General features: G+C 43.2%; 1 protein-coding gene across 2 annotated transcripts in view; it reads left to right on the top strand.

The window, feature by feature from the left end:
* Nucleotides 1-19,488, top strand: part of Wdr11 (WD repeat domain 11) — a 47,811-nt gene extending 28,323 nt beyond the window's left edge. For both annotated transcript variants that reach the window (XM_057778472.1, XM_057778471.1), the window contains exons 14-29: nt 1,093-1,201; nt 2,484-2,608; nt 3,025-3,172; nt 6,979-7,085; nt 7,409-7,523; nt 7,871-8,042; nt 11,065-11,173; nt 12,409-12,471; nt 13,251-13,316; nt 13,942-14,119; nt 14,572-14,667; nt 15,154-15,319; nt 15,757-15,854; nt 16,596-16,741; nt 17,422-17,502; nt 18,634-19,488. In XM_057778472.1, coding sequence (XP_057634455.1) covers nt 1,093-1,201; nt 2,484-2,608; nt 3,025-3,172; nt 6,979-7,085; nt 7,409-7,523; nt 7,871-8,042; nt 11,065-11,173; nt 12,409-12,471; nt 13,251-13,316; nt 13,942-14,119; nt 14,572-14,667; nt 15,154-15,319; nt 15,757-15,854; nt 16,596-16,741; nt 17,422-17,502; nt 18,634-18,790 — 1,936 coding nt within the window. In that variant the 3' untranslated portion in view covers nt 18,791-19,488. The remainder of the gene's footprint in view (nt 1-1,092; nt 1,202-2,483; nt 2,609-3,024; nt 3,173-6,978; nt 7,086-7,408; nt 7,524-7,870; nt 8,043-11,064; nt 11,174-12,408; nt 12,472-13,250; nt 13,317-13,941; nt 14,120-14,571; nt 14,668-15,153; nt 15,320-15,756; nt 15,855-16,595; nt 16,742-17,421; nt 17,503-18,633) is intronic.
* The last annotated feature ends 345 nt before the right edge of the window (nt 19,489-19,833 follow it).

The following is a 19,833-nucleotide window of genomic DNA, read 5'->3' as shown; positions in this document are numbered from 1 at the left end:
TTTATTTTATTTCATGTTATACTGTCTTAACATTCCCATAGCATATTTATACATTTGGAGTTTTTTCCACGGATCTTTCTGTTATTTTCTAGTTCTGTTGTAGTCAGATAGTACATTTTATCTTATTTCAGACTCCTTAGATTTAATGTGATTTGTCACATGTCTCAGTATCAGGTCTGTCTTAATGAATGTCCCTGTGACTTGAAAAGCTGTCGTTCTTACAACATTCTGCGAGTTTGGTTCTCCATACTTACGCAAGGCTGCGGTGTTCATGCTAGTTTTCTGTCAAGTTATTCTGTGTATTGCTGAGAGGTTATTGCTGAGTTCCCTACATTAGTTTGGGGCTCATTTACTTTTCTCTTGAAGAGCTTAAGATCTTATGGATGTTCTGTGCTCTAATCAGGCACACATTTAAGATCAGTGTTGTTGATCGCTTTTTATCACAAGGAAGGATCCTTTCTCTTGGGTATTCTACATTTGGAAGTAAGTCTGGATAGTCTGGTACTGGAGCGGCCAGTACAGTTTTGTTTTGATTGGTATTTATATTTGTTTATCCTTCTGTGTACACCCTGTCAGGTTTTCTTCTAGACGGTGGGTGCTAGAAGCTTACTCCTAGTCTTGTCTGCTTACGGTGTATGGGATCCTCTAGCATCCTGTTTACATTTCAACCACTCAGCTCTCCTGTCTTCATCTCCTCTGCAGACTCTCTGAAAATGCCTTCATCTGTAACTTTTCCTTCCCTGAAAGTGATTTTGCTATTTCAGTAGTGTTGGCAGTTTCCTGTATTGGTTGTATTTCTGATCATTTTCACTAAAACTGCATCCAAGTCTGTGTCTTAGTTGTGTTTCCTCTTGCGTGGACCAGTCAGTGCTAATCTTCTCTGCCCCCTGTGGCTCGGCTTCTCAGTGATACTCAGTGTAACTTTGAACGTGATATCTTATGGGGTCTGAATGTCAGTTTCATTGCCTATGCATGGGACATGCCATCTGAGTTTTTTTTTTTCTTTCTTGGTTTATTAACTAATTTATGTTTTGTTGTTGTCGTAAAAAAGGATCTTTTTTGATAAATTTTATTTTCTGTTGTTTAATTTAGGCAGTATTTAGCAGTCATTTTCAAAGATAAGCCCCTGGAATTATGGGATATTAGAACTTGCACCCTTCTTAGAGAAATGTCTAAAAGCTTTCCTGCCATAACTGCACTGGTAAGTCACAGCCTGACGGCTGAGTTTCCTGGACACAGACCTGTGTGGTAGCTACTTTTCTGTAGCTTGAGTTCACATCAAATATGTTAACATTTGAATATCTTGAGGAACATAATAAACATAGTTATGAAAGAAGATGGGCCTTAAATGGTTGTCATTCTTGACATAAAAGCATGTAAAGTTGGCCCTGATATCTGATATTAGTACTTTTTAAAAGCCATAGAAATAAAACTGGTGCCTTATTGACGTAAGAAGAGGAAATGGATCAATATCAGAAAGAGTTCAGAAACAACCCCGTTGGTATATGGTGTCCAAATACACAGTATAGCCATATGCAAATCAGAGATGGTAGTCAGAGTGTTCAGCAGTGTAAGAAAAGAGTTTCCCCTTTTATTTTTAAGTTGTCATGCAAGTATACATTGTATGTTAAGCACCCCCAACTCTCCCTTTTCTCCACTCTCAGACCTCTCACTAGTACCCTGTGCCCCTCTAGACAAAACCTTTTCCACTTTAGTGGAAGAAAATAAAAAAAGAGTAAGAAACAGGTGGTATTAAAACAGCACTGCATATGTAAATTAGATTCTCATGTATGTGAGAATTGGCCATGGGAACACACCCTGAAATCCCAGCACTGGAGAGGCAGAAGAGGGAGAGCAGCTCATTTCATATAGCCTGAGCTGGACAGCAGAAGGAAGGAAGACTGTTTTACAAATACACATGTGTACAGTAACTACATGTTAAGACTTCTGTATAACAGGACTGGAGACAGTTCAGTGGTTAAGAGCACGCACTGCTTTTTCAGAAGACTGGGTTCAATTTCCAGCACCCATGTGGTGGCTCACAACTGTCGATAAGCGTGTGGTGCACAGACATACATATGAACAAAACACACACACACACCTATAAAATGAACTTTTTAATGTTGGTCCTGTGGAGCTGTCACAGGAACTGTTACACGGGGCGATTCTGGACTAAGCTCTTTAGAGTAGGTAGAGGTATAACATAAACATAGAAATGAGCAGCTGTGTGAGCACCTATGCCTGAGAGCGGCCTGATGGGAGACCATAGTTCTCTAGTCCTGGATGGGCAGGAATGCACAGGACTTTAGTGGAATTCATTTCAGCTTGTGAAAAAGAAAGCATGAAAACCTACTTCTAGAAGTTTGCCATTAAACGATGTCTTTACTGGGAAACCAGCTGTATGCTGATAGAAAGTAGCCCTGCTGCTCTAAGCAGTCTTTGTTAGAAGGGAGTCTGGCATGTCTGTCATCTCTGCTATACAGGAATGGTCGCCATCTCACAACCTGAAGAGCCTAAGAAAGAAACAACTTGCCACCCGGGAGGCGATGGCCCGCCAGACTGTTGTCTCGGACGCAGAGCTGGGTGCCGTGGAGTCGTCTGTGATCAGGTACTATGTGCTGCTTCCTGTCGGTGTACCTTTGTGCTGCCCACGTCCTGGCAGAGTGCCTGGCAGACACCATACAGGGCGTCTGTGTAGCGTGATAGACTCACTGAGATTCGTTCAGTGCAGACCCAGGTGACTGACTGAAGTTGAGCTTTGCTCTTGTGCTCAGTGTTGTCAGTTCAGTGCTGCTAACCTGTCGGCACCTTTCTATCCCTTGAAAGTCGAAAATGCAAAGGAACACTGATATGCCTGGAGATAGAATTACCATCTCATAAAATGTCCTGGGGATCCTCGATTGTTGTACTAAGCTTCAGAGGTTTGTAAATGGTCTTGGAACTCCTGTAAATGTATCTATACAGTGGGTATCTGTGGGTATCACTTTAGGAAGAAAAAAATGATCTTTTTCCTCTATCTTAAAGCTTATTACAGGAAGCAGAAAGTAAGTCTGAACTCAGTCAGAACATCTCAGCTCGGGAGCATTTTGTGTTTACTGACAACGATGGCCAAGTTTATCATCTCACTGTTGAAGGGAACTCTGTGAAAGACAGTGCTCGGATTCCGCCAGACGTGAGTGTCATCCTCAAGTACATCTCTGTGAGGAGTGTGGTCAGGGGTCTCATTTATCCATATTCAGTGACGATGTAGTTAAGGAAAACATCTTGAGAAAAGCCTAATAAAATAAATGTTGCTATTTGAGAAGTCATCTCTGGTTGAACTTGATCTATACCTCTGCAAAGTAACATAGCCTCATGATCCTAGATCACATCATCATGTACCATGTACCATGATGGTGGTCCACAGGAACTGTCTCTGTTTGCTTATGAAGCTGAGGACAGGAAGGGACTTTCTAGGGTTCATGGCCGAATCATGACAGAGCCATGTTTGGAACTCTTCCCTGACTGACATCAGCAGCCATCCTGTTTCCATCCCATAGATTTTTATTAAACATTTGGTTAGTTTGGGATAATGATAATCAGATTGTAAGTTTAGTGGCATTAATATTTACTTATTCGTAGCTATCTTTTTTGGCCTTGTGGATTCAATTATAGTAAATAATTGACATCGGCATACATCTTACAGATTTCTTTTAATAGATGAGTTAATAAACTGTTAACCAGTACAGATTATAATTAAATGGAGGCATGAGGAGGGATTTCATACAATGTGCATTTAATTAAAATTCCTGCCTAAGAATAGATGTCCTCGCAGAAAGCTGACTCCCATTTTTAAAGTGGCTCAGTGAGGATCTTGACTAGCTGCAGTCATTGAAGTTAAATGAGGCAAAGGGACAGATCAGTTAGGGTCTCTGTTGCTGTGATGAACACCGTGGCTGTAGCTATGGGAAGAAAGGGCTCATTTCATCCTATGTCTCTCAGGTCACATGCTGTCACTGAGGGGAGTCAAGGCAGGAACTGAAACAGGCGTGGAGAAATGCTGCTTATTGGCTTGCTTGCCATGACTGCTTTCTTACACAACCCAGGACCACCTGCCCAGGGATGGCATTGCCCACAGTGAGCTGGGCCATACCATATCAATCATCGATCAAGAAAATGCCCCACAGGCCAATCTGCTGGAGCCATGTTCTCAGTTGAGCTTACCTTTTCCCAGATGACCCTCCTGTGTAAAGCTGACATAAAAACCAGCCAACATGGGTATCCACTCCAAAATGGTGCCGTCACATGGCTTTTAAAGTTAAAGCTGCTGGTGGCGTGAGCCAAGTGCTTCTCCAGGCTCCCCAGAACTTTTGTGTCACCTCGAATCCTGGCAGCTGGCTTCTCCTCAAGTGGATGAGTCAAGAAAACCAAGTTATATGTCCTACTTCCAGAAGTGACATGATGCCGCTTTTGCAGCCTGCTGTTTGTCCTTGGATCAGTCCTACTTATTGTAGGGAGTAACTACTGAGGCCCTTGAATGGATGGAGTCCTCTAGAGGCTAGCTACCAAGTCTCCTTTATTAACCATCAAAGAATTGAAGGCATTGCCCTAAAACCATTATTCCAAAATTAAAGTTAATGTAAGAATCTTTTCATATTATAGCATACATTTGATTATTACATAGACTAAGTCATTTATAAGACAGTAGTAGCTATTTCTGAGAACATCTGATATTGTCACATTTTTAGGATTTTGGAAGGATGGTGTGGCGATATGAATGTGAAGAGTTGACATTTGGTGATTATAATAGGAAAGTAGCGTAAATGTTCGCAGAGAAAAGCTGTTGTAGCTAAGGCTGCTAGAAGGTGGGAGAGTGCACTGTGCTCCTTTAACCTCCACAGAGCTCTCTTTTAGAAGCCCAGGGAAGGCGTCACGTGGGCTCTCACAGAGCTCCCACCAATACTTGTGAAAGTCTCCACTTTGCAGTTGCTTCACACGAAGGTTAGTGTGTAACAAGGCCAGAAACTCAAAATACCAGTCCTTCCGACTAATCCAGAGAAAAAGCCATGAACTTTGGAAATGAGTGTTTATTTTTTACTTCCTACCATATAGATTCCAGGAATCAACTCTGGTGGCCAGGCTTGGAGACTACCATCTAAGCTCTGGTCCTGTAAATGCCCTTTTCAAGGTATTCATGCCACACAACTTACAAGGGGTCACCTCTGTTTTGTGGTCCCTTTATTCTGCCGAATTCTTTTATTTCAAATGAATGCCATTCTCTGAAGGAACGACTGTAAGCATGGAGCCTCCAGTGAGATTGGCATGCATTTCAGACGAAGCACATTATGTCAGGAAGGAATTGATAATCTATATACTATGTGAGAATTAGTTTTGGTTTGTAAGTTTTTTGAAGCTGGATTTTTTTCAAGTGACTATAATGTAGTATGTAGGAAAAGGTTTTTCTTATTATTCTTTCAAATGTAAAGTTCTAAGCATTGATTTTGAATTGAAACCCAAACTATGAAGTACATAAAATAGTAAAAGGAGAGAGAGAGAGAGAGAGAGAGAGAGAGAGAGAGAGAGAGAGAGAGAGAGAGAGAGAGAGAGAGGAGAGAGCCTGGCATATTTTAAATTGTATGTATGTGTAATCCTCAATGACTTCCTTTATCTTGAAAATGGAAAGAATGAGACAGTGAATGTTTGCTTGTTGTGCATCTGCCTGGCATGTGGGCAGGGCAACAGCAGGGCAGTAAGCTCTGCAGAGGGCATTGAGAGCCATGGGGATGCACAGCAGGTCCTCAGAAGCACCTCTGATGCTCCCGTTAGCACTGCAGGAGAGGGTCCATATGTCTGCACAGCTGAATTAACACAGCTACACTAATTTGTGGGCTAATTTACCCTATAATCTCATTTTTAAATATGAAAGGGAAAGTAAGATTTAAAATGTGAAAGTATCCAAGACAAAGTAAACTTAAGGCAAAGTCTTAAACATTCCATTTGGATTCCAGAGAACTGGAAATAAGATCTGAGAACATAGCTTCTTATTACACAGAATCTCCTGTACTTAATGTAAGTTGTTTTTGTTACTAAGCTCATTGCAAAACTGATTTTTAATTTCTGGGATATTACTAGGAGTTATGTAATATTTAGGGAGGCAGTCGGTTATTTTGCCAAGCATTGGCACGTTTCTGACCTAAGCATAGAGGCCCCTCTGAATGCTTTTATTGTTCTATAAGTGCAAAGTGAGTTTTCTTTTAATGAGTGGAGAAGCAGTAAGTAACCACATTGTTTACTACTAACTCGAACTGCGTATTTCCAGTGTGGCAGACATTGCTTTCAGGGCTTTAACTTTATAGATTTACCAGCAGCACCTGACTCCACCAACAATAATAGGCCCAAGGCACAGCAAAGTTAAATAAGCACTCCCAACCCCATGCCACGTTAAGAGGTAAAGCAGGGGCCTGGCAGGGCAGTCTGATGCCAGAGCACTAGTGCTGGGGCCTCTGCTCTACCCTGTGCCTCTGCTGGGTCTCCCGTTATGCTCACCTCTTACAGTAATGTGTCAGCAAAGTACCAAGTCTTCTCTTCCAGTGTACTACACAGAGTGGCTGAGTTTCCCTTGGGTATGTTTAGATAATCTTTCTTAAGGAGACAAATTAGAGGTGGCTCTCTAGACTGTAATTTAGGTTTTTCTTCTTGGAATTTTTTCCCCTAAAGTATTTCTTCCTAAATACACATCTTCTCTATAGATGAAGTTTGGATAACTATATCCAATGTTCATTTGAATGTTCATCAGATTGTAGGGTCCTGTTTCAGCACAGTTGAAGTTGGTATGCAGTGGCTCTTTCAGTGTTCAAAGTTTTAGGATTTATGGCATTCATAGTAAGTAAATGCTTTATAAGTAATGCATTTCTTATTTCATTGTGATGGCTACAGGGAAATACTTTATTCTGATGGTGACTCAGTAGAGGAGTTCATGTGTGGTTTTATTGCTTCTAGGGTAGTATGGGCAGCATTACCTGTATCGCTTGGAAAGGGGATACCTTAGTGCTCGGAGATATGGATGGAAATCTAAACTTCTGGGATTTGAAAGGCAGAGTATCCAGGTAGGAGCCAAGGAAATCTGTCTTCAAATGGAAACTTACTGATAATAGGACCGATAAACTTGAGTGTAAATTGGAGCTTTGAATCCTATACTGTCTAGACTTTGGAAGAAGAGTGGTCATGAGCCAGGCTCTGATCAGCATGGTAGACTCTGATCTGCAGGCAGCCATGCAGAAGCCCTGGGACCTCGTTCCAACAATATTAATGGGCAGACCCCCTGTCCAGTGTGTTTCCCATTCTCTCACTCCTGATCAGAATAGTGGACACCCCGACTGACAGTGTTGAATTTCATATTATGTTGGTGTTTTTATTTCTTTGTCCTTAGAGGAATACCCACACATAGAAGTTGGGTGAGGAAGATTCGTTTTGCCCCTGGCAAAGGAAACCAGAAGCTGATAGCAATGTATAATGATGGCGCTGAAGTGTGGGACACTAAAGAGGTAGGCCCGGCCCTACAGTCTGCCGGTGAAGCCAGGGAAGCTATCGGTATGGGAACTGGTTCTCTTTTCCACTTTTTCTGAAAATGGAATATTCAATAAGTATGTCCAGCTTCTTATAAGAGATTATTTGTTAGAGAAGTGCGACAGCAGGACAGATTGAATGATGGGCTTTTTAGTGCCATCACTGTCCCTGAGACCTGTGGAGTGCAGACTGCGGGTGGGAGGTGGGCTGCCAGAGGCTCTTCATCTGCAGACATATTCTGGGCCTCTGCCACACAGCCTCTGACCATTTAATCCAGAATGGTAAACAACTTTATTTTCTGTCAATCACTCTTACACTCTTACAGGTGCAGATGGTGAGCAGTTTAAGAAGTGGAAGAAATGTGACCTTTCGGATTTTGGATGTGGACTGGTGCACATCAGATAAGGTGATCTTGGCATCTGATGACGGGTGCATCAGAGTCCTGGAGATGTCGATGAAGTCTACGTGTTTTAGAATGGATGAGCAGGAGTTAACAGGTAAGGCGCACTCCTGAGATGGTGCTTGCTGCCACAGGCTATGGCTGTCCAGACGGAGCGCACCTACTGCCTCATTTCAGAGAGCTCTTGGGAAACTGTGACTCTGGTGACTTCAGGAGTAAGCTTTATGAAGCTTTATGTGTCCTGCATTTTGTATCAGTGCAGATCCACTCCGGTGCATGGTTCTGTGTGTCATGATGTTTCTGTCCTGTCTATGATCAACCAAAGCTAAACTAGGTGATTGTATTATCCTGCTCCTTTTTTGTGTGGTTGTTTTGAGTGTGTTCTTTTACAAAAATTAAGAGTAGTAAAAAAACTAAACATAACAAAAACTGCATTTGTGACTTGTTTTTCCTAAAGAAAAGATAAGAAGGTTGCAAGCATATCCACCTAACTGTTTAAAAGGTGGCTTTTGACTTTCAGAGTGGAATCCTCTTTAGAATGCGCTTTTGGAGGGCAACAGTGTTTCTGGTCCTAACTGGGGTAGCCAGGGACTTCCAGCTCCAAGTATCCTCTTGTCATCCTCTATGTGCACTCCCGGCTGTCTGTTTTATAGAAATTTCTTAGAGCCTTGGTCATTCGTTTACTGACTCAACTCAGAATGGCCTGTGTTTTGTAGAGCCAGCTACTATTTGGTACTTAGGAGACTGAGGCTTTGTGACAGTGCCGGAGTCCCTGCCACGGTGCTCGTGGTGTCGCTGATGTGCTGTGCATTGCTTGTCACCCCGACCCTTGCCCGCTGTATCTGGGCACTAGCTCTTCTTTCTTTGTAGTTGTGACTGCCATCAGGTAAAGGAAAAGCCACTTGTTGCATTCCCATGCTTGATCTTGAGTCATTTGTCAGCTCCGCAGAGGTGTGAGGGCCTCCTCTCCAAGGGAGACGAACACAAGCGAACACTTCACAGCTGAAGAGCCAAGGGAATTGAGGGAGCACCAAGGGTGATGTTTAAAAAACAAAACAGTTGCTAGTTCTAAGCTGAGAAGTAGGTAAATAAAATCTAAGTATTTAGAACTTTTTTTTACTTTTGATTTAAAATTTAAATCTCAAGGCTCCATCATCACTTTAAATGTGCGCTACAAAACTGGAGTCCATCATATTGACTGTGTATTCTGTATTGAAACATCTGGCTGGGAACCAGGGTTTACATCATCATACTCTAAATTTGACTAAATTAAAAAGAAAAATATTACTCCCATTCAGCCTCTAGTGGTATAGCCTCAGCCAGAAAGGTGGATTTTAACATAGTGATGGGGAAGGGTCACTGCTGGGCACTAGCTTCCCAGGGAGGGTACAAAAGCAGCCTTTATTGGGCTCTAAGTCCTTTGTCTTTTCTTCGCCCTGGTTCTCAGGGTTGACTCCAGAGCCTTGGACTTGCTAAGTGCATACACTATTGTGTCCCTAGCTCCCAGACTCTAGGTTTTTTGTTTGTTTGTTTTTGATTTTATTTTTTTATTGAAAATCTCCACCTCCTCCCACTTCCCTCCCCTCCCCCACTCTCCCCCCCTCTCCAGTCCAAGGAGCAGTCAGGGTTCTCTACCCTATGGGAAGTCCAAGGTCCTCCCTGCTCCCCCCAGGTTCAGGAAGGTGAGCATCCAAATAGACTCTAGGTTTTTAAAAATAATATAATTATCAAGATATTTGGGGAGTAAACTAACAACCTTTCAATGTGGATAGTATTTTAGGTGCTTTTACAGAATCAGCAGTAAAACTCTCAAGTGTGAAAACATTTCTCACCTTCTCTGACTCTTGAGTTGGAAAGCCTGTGCACAGTATTCGTCGCCAGTTTAATTCTGATGTGGCATATAGAATGTTTGCTAAAGCAGCATTGCTTCCTAGAAGCATGAGTCAGATGGGTTGCTTGAAATTTTCCTTAAGAACTAAAAAGAAAGAGATAAAGTTGATCTTAATAAAGATTTTATTAACTTAAATATATAAAAAATTATCATTTCAAGTATAATCTTTATTAATAATTACTTATGATATTTTACCTTTTTAAGGCACTAAGTCTTTGAGATCTTGTTGATATTTTATCTGTATTGCCAAGTAAATTGGGTTAGCTATATAACTCTGAGGACAAATTTTCAGCAGAAATAGTCGAGTTCTGTTTAGATTTTATAACATTTCTTGTAAGCAGTAGCTACATATTCAAGTCACTTCAGATCTACTTAGAAGTTACATAATGACTGAGTCAAGTATCAGGATTTATTAAATTATTCGTCTCTTCTTCATGCTAGCCATCTTTCAGGTGCTCAGTAGCTATACATGTAGCTAGTAGGTTTCTTTCATATTAGATGGCACCGTCTGTCATACATTTGGCCATTTTAACTGATCGTTTCTGTTCAAGAGACCAGGGAAGAAAGGCTCCATGGGAGCTGGAGGAAACTGGGTAGTGAAAGCCTGTGGGCCCCTGGGCAGTGGGTCCAAGGTGGGGAGCCCAGTGGAGGGAGATGCTGTGTGTAGCTGCTAAGTTTCTTTCCATTGGAATGTGCTGAAAACAGCCAGCTCTTATTTGCTTTGTATTGTCCTAATAAGTAGCTCCTGCATGTTGGGGGCTGTAGAAAATTATCCCTGTGTGCAAAAGACTTCATAAAGGACTCATGGGAATAACAGAGATCAGAGGTCACCCAATTCTTTCACAACAAACTCCTGATGGATGGGTAGACCATGTTAGTTAAATAGTCTCAGAAAAAAAAACCTGTCTGGTGGTACAGACAATGCAGGTAAATGTAGTTGTTTTTAATGTTTTTTAAAATGAGCTTTATTGGTATGAATTGAGTTATTACATTGAGTCTTTTTTTCGGTAGTACAGAGCTTTGTATCATTCCAGATATTGAAATGTTAAAAAGGAGAACAAGAATGTACTAATCAAATTTGATGCAAAGAACCTCTCCTCTGGAATAAAGTCCCAGGTGCACCAGGTGTAGGCATTGGTCTTCTGACTGCCCTGTAAATGGTCCATAGCTGAGACTCTCTTCAGGGATAAAGGTTCATTTCATTGAGAAGCACTCTTTTGCTGCCTAGAGCCTGTGTGGTGCCCATATCTCCTTGTTCCAAGGGCCGCCCTTGCCTTGAAAGCCTTCTTACTACACCAGCCTTGGAATGGCCGATATTCTTTGGACATTTCTCACATGTAAGTTACTTCCTTTTGTTTTCTGTGCATAATTTACTTGGGGTTGAGGGTCATTCATGAAAAATAGCCATGGCTTACAGTCCAGAACTTAGAAGGAATGAAGCCCTAGCACCAATCCAAGCAAAGGCAGAGAGACTACACATATTGTGAGGAGGCCGCTTGCTTGTCCCAGCTGCCCAGAACCGAAATAATCACACAGAAACTATATTATTTAAATCACCGTTTGGCCCATTAGCTCTAGCTCCTTATTTGCTAACTCTTACATCTTAATTTAACCCATCTCCATTAATCTATGCATCACCACAAGGTCGTGGCCTACCAGCAAAGTTTCAGCGTGTCTGTCTCTGGCAGTGGCGCCATGGCTTCTCTCTACTCCACCTTCCTTCTCCCAGTGTTCAGTTTAGCTAAGTTCTGCCCTGCTGTAGGTCCAAAGCAGTTTCTTTATGGTAATCACAGCATACAGAGGGAAATCCCACATCACTACACAGATTCCTCTTCTACCTGTTTACTGCTGTGGGGCCTTGGCAGAAGAGTGGGTCAGTATGGAGAGGAGCTGCTGGTGCCTAGGATGCTCTCAGGGCTGGGTGATCATCACACAGGGCTGCATCAGGACAGAGGGAAAAGATGAACAGGGCCAAGAGTTGCTGGAGGTTTGGGGCCAGGCCTAATTCTTTATAAAGTAGAATCGGAAGGGTGTTTATAAATCAGTGTCTACCTCACTGCAAAAAGTCTTCATAGAAACAAACAAAACTACTAAGTTTACTGAACTTGTCGTATGTGGATGGCACAGGGTGGTGTGGTGTGAGGGTTTTGTTGTTTTTAAGGCGATGAGTATCTGTTACCTAAGAACTATCTACTTAGAGACACAAATGCCATCCTACAGGGCAGAGGGAGCAAATCACGTTAGTCATCGTTCATTGTAGGTTCTTTACTGAAAGGAATCTAGACCTGGTCGTTCTGTGAGCCAGCCAACCAGTTTTCTCCTCTTTGGAAACCTGTGGTTGTCTTTATTCATTTGCTTGTTTCTTCTATTCAGTAAGACAGAGACAGCCATAAAAATGGTCGGTGAGCCCCAGGCCCTGTGTTACTACTTTGTCCTGTAGCCAAGTTTTTAACAAGAGGTTATAAAAAGGTTATTTCTATGTTAATACAACCTTTTTTTTTTTTTAGTAAAGAAGTACATGGTAGTAAATGCAGAGACAATGAATGAATGATTCAAACTTTTTTCTGCACAGTGATTATCCAGAAAATGAAGAAGTAAAGACTCTCCTTCAAGAACAGTTGAATGCGCTGTCTAAGTAAGCACCGTATTTCATAGCAGATAAGAACACTGGAAAGTGACACATGTTAATTTGACTTTTAAAAACCCAAACAGTTTTTTCCCTAAGTGTTAATGGCCCACAGAGAGACAATTTGTTGACATAGGTTTGTTCCTCTTTGCAGCTCTGTTTGCTAGAAGGACTAACTTAGTAACTGCAGGAACAGAGTCCCACTTCCAGCTCTCAGACTGCTGTGCTCTACCAGGAGTTCCATGCCTGTGAACTCATGGAGCTATGTTAGAGACTGCGGGCAGGTGACGCTGAGACAGCCTGTGCCAGGTGCTGTGAGCGCACAAATCAGGCTTAGAGCCATGAAAAATTAAAAATAAACATTGAGAATTATTTTGCAAAAGGAGAAGACAAAATAGGGGTCCATATGAAGTTCTTGGTAAAATAGAGCATATATTTTGCAGTCTAGAATTTTCCATATGTAATAATAATCTTTAATAAGTACTTGATTAATGGAAATTTACTTACTTACTTGTCTTCAGTTTCCTAAGATTAACATTTGTGCTTAATTGGGAAACTGTAGACTTTAAGAATAATGTCAGCAGTGACATCCTTGTTCTTGCAGTCAGGTAAACTGTTGCAAGACTACAAAGCCTGAGTCCTGGCCCTAGTGCTCAGGGTGATTGACAGCATCCTTCCACTTGTGTAAGTTGGGAGCTCTTAGAAATCCTGAACACATGTTGATACATCTCTTTGCTTTTGTTTGGTTGGGAATGTTTGCCCTACCTCTCTCTGGACTCTTGTTGCAGCGACATAAAGAAACTCCTGCTCGACCCCGAATTCACCCTCCTGCAGAGGTGCCTTCTTGTTTCCAGGTAATGCTCTCTGAGGTGTTGTGTAAGAGATAATTTCAAGTTAACTTATTTCTTTTATTGAGGCTTAGTACATTACAACCGAACTCTGACATGTTTTCATAATCCAAGCTCCTCCTTTAGATTTGACTTACAACCCATTTAAGCGTGCTGACACAAACCTGAAGTCCATGACATCTTAAATGAGATCTGGGCTTGCTGTACTCAAGAACTTCCACATATGGGCAGCTTTAAAAATGTCAGCTAAAACTGTGCATCTAAATGTATTGATAAACATACCTATGAGTTACTATGAAAAGCAGTTACCTGCGCTTTCCTAGTGTTTAGCAGAGTCACTTACAATGGGGGCATTTCCCTCCGTGTTCCAGAGAACAAGTGGCAGACTGTTTTGACACTTTGTCCAGAAGCTGATGCCCAAACACAGATACTGGGAGAGCAGACCTGGGGAGCTGTTGGATGTGCAGGGCTCGGTGTGGTCAGGCCTTGTGCTGTTGGGAACCCGGTAACCAGGCTCGAGGACCCACTGCTTAGCGCTTTCCCTGCTGGACTTGGGACTTGAGGACACTCGAGGGAGCCTGATCCAACCGTAGAGTGTGAATTCATGGAGGCCTCGCTTTCCTCCTTCCAGGCTCTACGGTGATGAGTCAGAGCTGCACTTCTGGACAGTGGCGGCCCACTACCTGCACAGCTTGTCCCAAGCCAAGTCTGGAGACGCAGTGGTAACCAAGGAAGGCGCTCCTCAGGACAGGCTGAACAACCCCCTGGACATCTGCTACGACGTGCTCTGTGAGAACGCCTACTTCCAGGTGCTGCCGCTGCCCTGAGCAAAGCCTCAGTCACCTTCTTCATTGTTGACCTTTTCCTGAGTATCCTAAAGTTGGGGAACTTTTGAGCCCTTCCTAGAAATAAGTGTTGTGGCATGTCGTATGAAAAGCCTGATTCTCTGAAAGCTTATAAACACTAAGTTTTAATGCATACTCACACACAAAAGGTTGATTTTTGTCTTAAATTTTTTAACTTGGAAAGTTTATTTTAATTTGCTCACTTCAATTTTCAATAAATCTCAGTATTTACTTGACTTAAAAAGTTTGATAGCCCAAACTAAACTAACTTCCTTTCTTCCTTATTTCCTTCCTTCCTCTTATCTTTCTCCTTCCTTCCTTTCTTCATTCCTTCCTTTTTCTTCTTCCCTCTCTCCCTTTCTCTTTTTTCTTATTCCTCCTTTCTTGCTCCTCCTCCTTCTTTTTTCCTACTTTAGAAGTTTCAACTAGAAAGAGTTAATCTACAGGAAGGAAAACGGTCAACTTATGATCACACAAGGAAGTGCACAGACCAGCTGCTACTCTTGGGTCAGGTATGTCAGTTCTGATGCTTCGTGGAGTTGCTGGTTGATGGACATTTCAGAACGTTGTTGTGCATGCATATTCTCACTTGTGCATCCATATGCATATAGCCACTTGAATGCGCGTCCTTCTCTGTACACACTTAGGCTTTCTTTAGCCGGCCCACCAGCACACATTGTGAGGCCGCAGATCCGTGTGGTTAGCCCACTGCAGCTTTAGCTTCTGTAACAGACAGCAGCTGTTTGTTTTGCTGCACCTAGTGGTGCACAGCTGAAGTGGACGCTCCTAGCAGCTCTGCCCCAGGCCGGTCTTTATGCTTGCCTTAGAGCCAACGTGCAGGACTTTCACCAGCCTTGTATGTGTTGCTGAGGCATCCAGGAGTGTTTGCAAGTGAACATTACCTCTATGCTGCAGACTTAGATGGTCCACTTTACGGTTCTAATAGTCTCTTTTGGAAGAGAATTCCCCGTAACTAGAGGAGGTGTTTCTCTTACCAGACAGACAGAGCTGTGCAGCTGCTGTTGGAAACGAGTGCAGATAACCAGCACTATTACTGTGACTCACTGAAAGCTTGCCTGGTCACCACTGTCACCTCTTCAGGCCCTTCTCAGAGCACCATTAAGCTGGTGGCAACCAATATGATCGCCAATGGCAAGCTGGCAGGTAAGGCACACTTTTATTGCATCTGTCGGAGCTGGGTTGGGCTGCTGAAGACACGTCTCTATAGATGCTACGGAAAACTAGTGCTGTGTATAGGATGACTGCACTCACATGAGCCGAGCTTATTTTAAGGAGTATTAATGATTGCAATGACAGTAAGCAAGGGTCCCATGACCCTGCTTCACCCCAATTCGTGCTTTAGAATGTGCTCGTGCTTACTCCCTGGGTGCTTGAGAGGTAACACTGTAGAGGTAACTCTGTACTGATAGTTTGTTTTAAAGTTCAGTTATTCCCAGGTTAAATACTCCTTATCTGAAACAATTAAGTGTGCTCACCTTGTATAAAATGTACAAGACTTAAGTCAAATGTAGTTTTGCTTTTTAATAATTTGTTAAAGAAAGCGCTGCAGGATCAGTTGAGGGGACTGTTCTGTCTTCCAGAGGGCGTTCAGTTACTCTGCCTGATAGACAAGGCTGCAGACGCCTGCCGCTACCTGCAGACATACGGCGAGTGGAATCGAGCTGCATGGCTTGCAAAGGTAGGCATTCCCAGTAGGTGTCCTGAGAAGTGACATAGAGAACTAAGCTCTTTTGCTGCCAAGCTGCTCTCGTGGCTGCTTGCTGTTCACCTCCGGTTGAGTAGTATTAGCTGCTGATTTTATTGGAAACCCCTTGCATTGACAGCAGTCAGGTGAAACAGTTGATTCCTGCCTGCTGGCATCTGATGCAGCCAGGCCCCCAGCGCTGAACCCTGCAGTTTGTGATAAACTGTTTCAGTGAAGCACAGTTCGCTTCTCCACAGCGTGCGGTTCTGCTTCATCCTTGGGAGATGACTTCAGTAAATCAGCTCAGCTTGATTCTAGAGTATAGGAAACGCATAGGGTTGGGGGTTGTAGTGACAAACCTAATTTGCATTAAGTGTTCTATCCTTTCATAAGGCTGGGTTAGTGGCAGCAGATGATATAGCAAAGCTACTAGTACAAGTCTTAGTTACCGTATGTGTGGCAGGGGTGGCTTCTAGCAGGGAGCTGTGTCAAGGGTCATGTTAAATATAAATCGGGCATCCAGGCTTAGAGACAGCTTTCAGATAATCCTCCTGGCCCAGGGACATTCTCCAGATAAGGGCAGGCAGAGAGCAGGAAGTTTCACTGGGAGGGAGACCCCATGTCGCCAAGCTTTGAGAAAAGCTACCAGGCCATGATAGACTACGGCCTCTCACCAGCAAGGCCTTCTCACATAGCAGAAGGATGTTTCTGTTCTAACGTGGACCTTTTTCTCAGGTGCGATTAAATTCTGAAGAATGTGCAGATGTTCTGAAGAGGTGGGTTGACCACCTGTGTTCTCCACAAGTCAATCAGAAGTCCAAGGCCCTCCTGGTTCTTCTTTCTCTGGGTTGCTTTGTCAGTGTGGCAGAGACACTTCACAGGTATGACTGTGAGCGCTGGCCACTCAGACTGGGTGGCCACTTCTCCGTGTTCTGGGTTCTAATGGTGGAGCTAGTTCTTGGCTGTGACGTGAAAGGAGAATGGCACAGCTAGGGTTGTGTGGCACCTAATGGGGCTAGGGCGCCTCTCTTCATTAGTTATTTGTTCTAGAGCTGTAATCGTTCCCAACAACATGTTTGCCAAGCCTGAATGACACATTTTAAGACTATAGAAGTCTTTAGACAGTTGGGGAGGGTTCAGGCTTGAGAGAGTAGCTGAGAAGAAGCCCCAAGAACTGTAAGAGGTGGGAGAGTACGGCAAGGTGGGGTGTCCCCATGAGCATCTCACTCTGTTAGGAGATTGACTTATCGAAAACTAGAGGCAATAGATTGAGACAAACTTGAGAGATTACTGGGCAATGGGTACAGAATTTAGAAGAATTTGTGGTCCTGGATTACAGTGGTTTAAACTGCTTAGCACAGTGGTCTGCAGTGTCCACCATGAAGCCTGTACTTGGAGACATGTGCTTTCTCCTTCATAAATCAGACCTAGAAGTGTGTTGGCGTGACTTGGAGAACATTCCATTTCCACGGGAAATGTGTGCAAATTGTCAGATGCTTGGGTGGCTCTGCCCACCTATGACAGATCTTGAGAACTGACTTGTTTCTGTTCCACTGACCAGCATGAGGTACTTCGATAGAGCGGCCTTGTTTGTGGAAGCCTGTCTCAAGTATGGTGCATTTGAAGTCAGCGAGGACACAGATATCCTTTTCAAGGACGATTATGCTAAGAGGAGAGGAGGTAACATGAGTGGGATTTACAACTATACCATATTGAGAAAGGGCCACGTCGTGAGTCAGCAAACCCAGAGGAGAAAGGGAGGAAAAGAATCAGAATGGCTTGCTGCACTGCAGGCTGGTTAGAGGAGAGGCCAGGACTGCGCAGTTGAAGGGCCTGTGCTCTCCAATGTGTGCTTGAACTTAAACGAAGGGAAAGTGAATAATTTAGAAAAGCATGTGGTCCTAGTCCTCTAAAATAGTATTCAAAATGACGTGTTTTGTGGAACATGTTTTGTATGTTTACCCAGGAAATAAAGATTAAAAAATTTGAAAACCTCCCACTGTACCCAAGTAAGCCTCTGATATTTAATAGGATAGAACGTTTGAGTTATGCCATGCAGGCAGGCTGCTGGGAGCTGCCCACACCAGGGACACTATTTCTTCTAACCATCTCCTGGGGTGCTTTCTTCTTTTGAAAAGAATGGGATTGTGAATATAGCTCCCAGGTCCTCATGTTTGTAAAACTACCTTTTCTCTTATACTTTTTCTTGAGTTTCTACATTTGACCTCATTTCTATATGTTGGTTGTTATTTAGCCCTGTACATACTCATTTTTTAAAAGCTAAACTAAAGCAACATTTTTGAAAAGGTAACTAAAGCCTAAGGTTAGGCAAAGCCATGGCCCCAGTCACTGGTGCACTTGGTCTGGTATCAAGTTTTTCAAAACACAACAGAACAGGGCTGTCTATCTCAAAACCCGGTGCCCAGCTGCTTAGAGCCTCTTCCCTAACTAAGTGCTCTGCTCCGACTGCCAGTCTCTGAGAAACTTCCACATGGAGTGGGGTATGTGAGGTTCTCTCCGGTCCTCAGTGGAGTACAAGGGTAGGAGCATCTGAGGACGCTGGCTGGGGTCTTCTACAAGGAACACTGGACTCAGCTGGTGCAGAGCGCAGCATGGTTAGACCGAGGCGCTTCCCCTCGTAAAGAAGTGCCTACACTCGTGACATGCTGCTCCCCGTGGCCCCCAGTCCCGTCTCCCCCACCCCGAGCACCTGGGCAGAGTTGCCCTTCTACTCTGGCATCTGTGCTCTTGGCTTCCTTAACCGAGGTCTACAGAAGCTCGTCACTGCTGTCTATGCAGACTATGCCCGAAGCCTCAAGAGCCTTGGTTTTAAACAGGGAGCCATGCATTTTGCTTCGAAAGCTGGAGTAGCTGGCAGAGAGTTACTGAGTGAGCTTGGATCCCCCAAGGAAGAACTAACAGAAGGGTGACATGTTCTGTGCAGGAAATCCAATGTTGGAAGCAAGGTGTTGTAGTCAAGGTCAGTGCAGACTGATGTGAAGACCTGGCCCCTGTTAGTTGTGTCACCGCCTTCTTAAGGCTGCAGGTCCTGGCAGCACTGGAGCCAGGTCTGTGTCCCATGTGAGCTCAGAACAGTGGGGACCCACAGTGGGAAAGTGTATGGTGTTCATACTTTTGGAAAGTGCTTTTAAGATCCCTGTGACTACTTTTCAATATTTGTAACTTAAAAACTCAAGAGAATGGATTGCTTTTCTTTCTCATTTGTTAATTTAAAGATGTTTAAAAAAATCTATAACAAGAGATTGTGCAACCGATGGATTCTCAGACACGTGCTGTGTGTGCCTATGTTGATAGGCATTTGTTTAAGACAGCAGGGCAGAGCATTTGAAGACACCTTGAGAACATAGTGGATTCATTGCTTTAGGCATTGATGAGTTTTGTATTTGGGACTCAGTCTTCATGGGACATGTCTAAGCTTCACATTTAGTGTTAGTGGTCTTGGATGGTCTAAATTTTAACTCCTAAAATACATTCCGGTAACCTCATTTCTAAAGCCTCTTTTGTACATTTTTCTGCCTTTGTTTTCTTCAAATAGATGTAATTATTATAAATTATTGCTCAGAATTTAAACATCTGTGACTATTAAAATGATAAATAAAGGAAAATCCTAGCCAAGACTTCATTGTTTTGAGTTTTTTCTTTTCGAGATGGGTTCTTTTGGCCCCAAATAGCCAGATGAACAACACCTTCACCCCTACTTTATTTTTCCAGGGACATTGAGAAACACAACTTCAGGTCAAAGTTACAGTCCCTGGTTCCCAGCAACTTGGGGGCAGTTTCCAGACCCCCGTCTTCCATTTATGAAGTTAGCTACATCAGGGGTACTTGAGGAAGATGGCTTATTCCAGACCAATGCGGCACCTGGGTGAAAAGGCTGGCTTTGACCAGTGGCTGTATATCTGAGCTGAGATAAAAAGACTGTCCCTGAAGGTGCCAGTTTTCTTCCTGCAGC

This window comes from Chionomys nivalis, chromosome 8, assembly GCF_950005125.1.
Source record: "Chionomys nivalis chromosome 8, mChiNiv1.1, whole genome shotgun sequence".
NCBI classification, from domain to species: domain Eukaryota; kingdom Metazoa; phylum Chordata; class Mammalia; order Rodentia; family Cricetidae; genus Chionomys; species Chionomys nivalis.
This window is presented reverse-complemented; position numbering and strand designations above follow the sequence as displayed.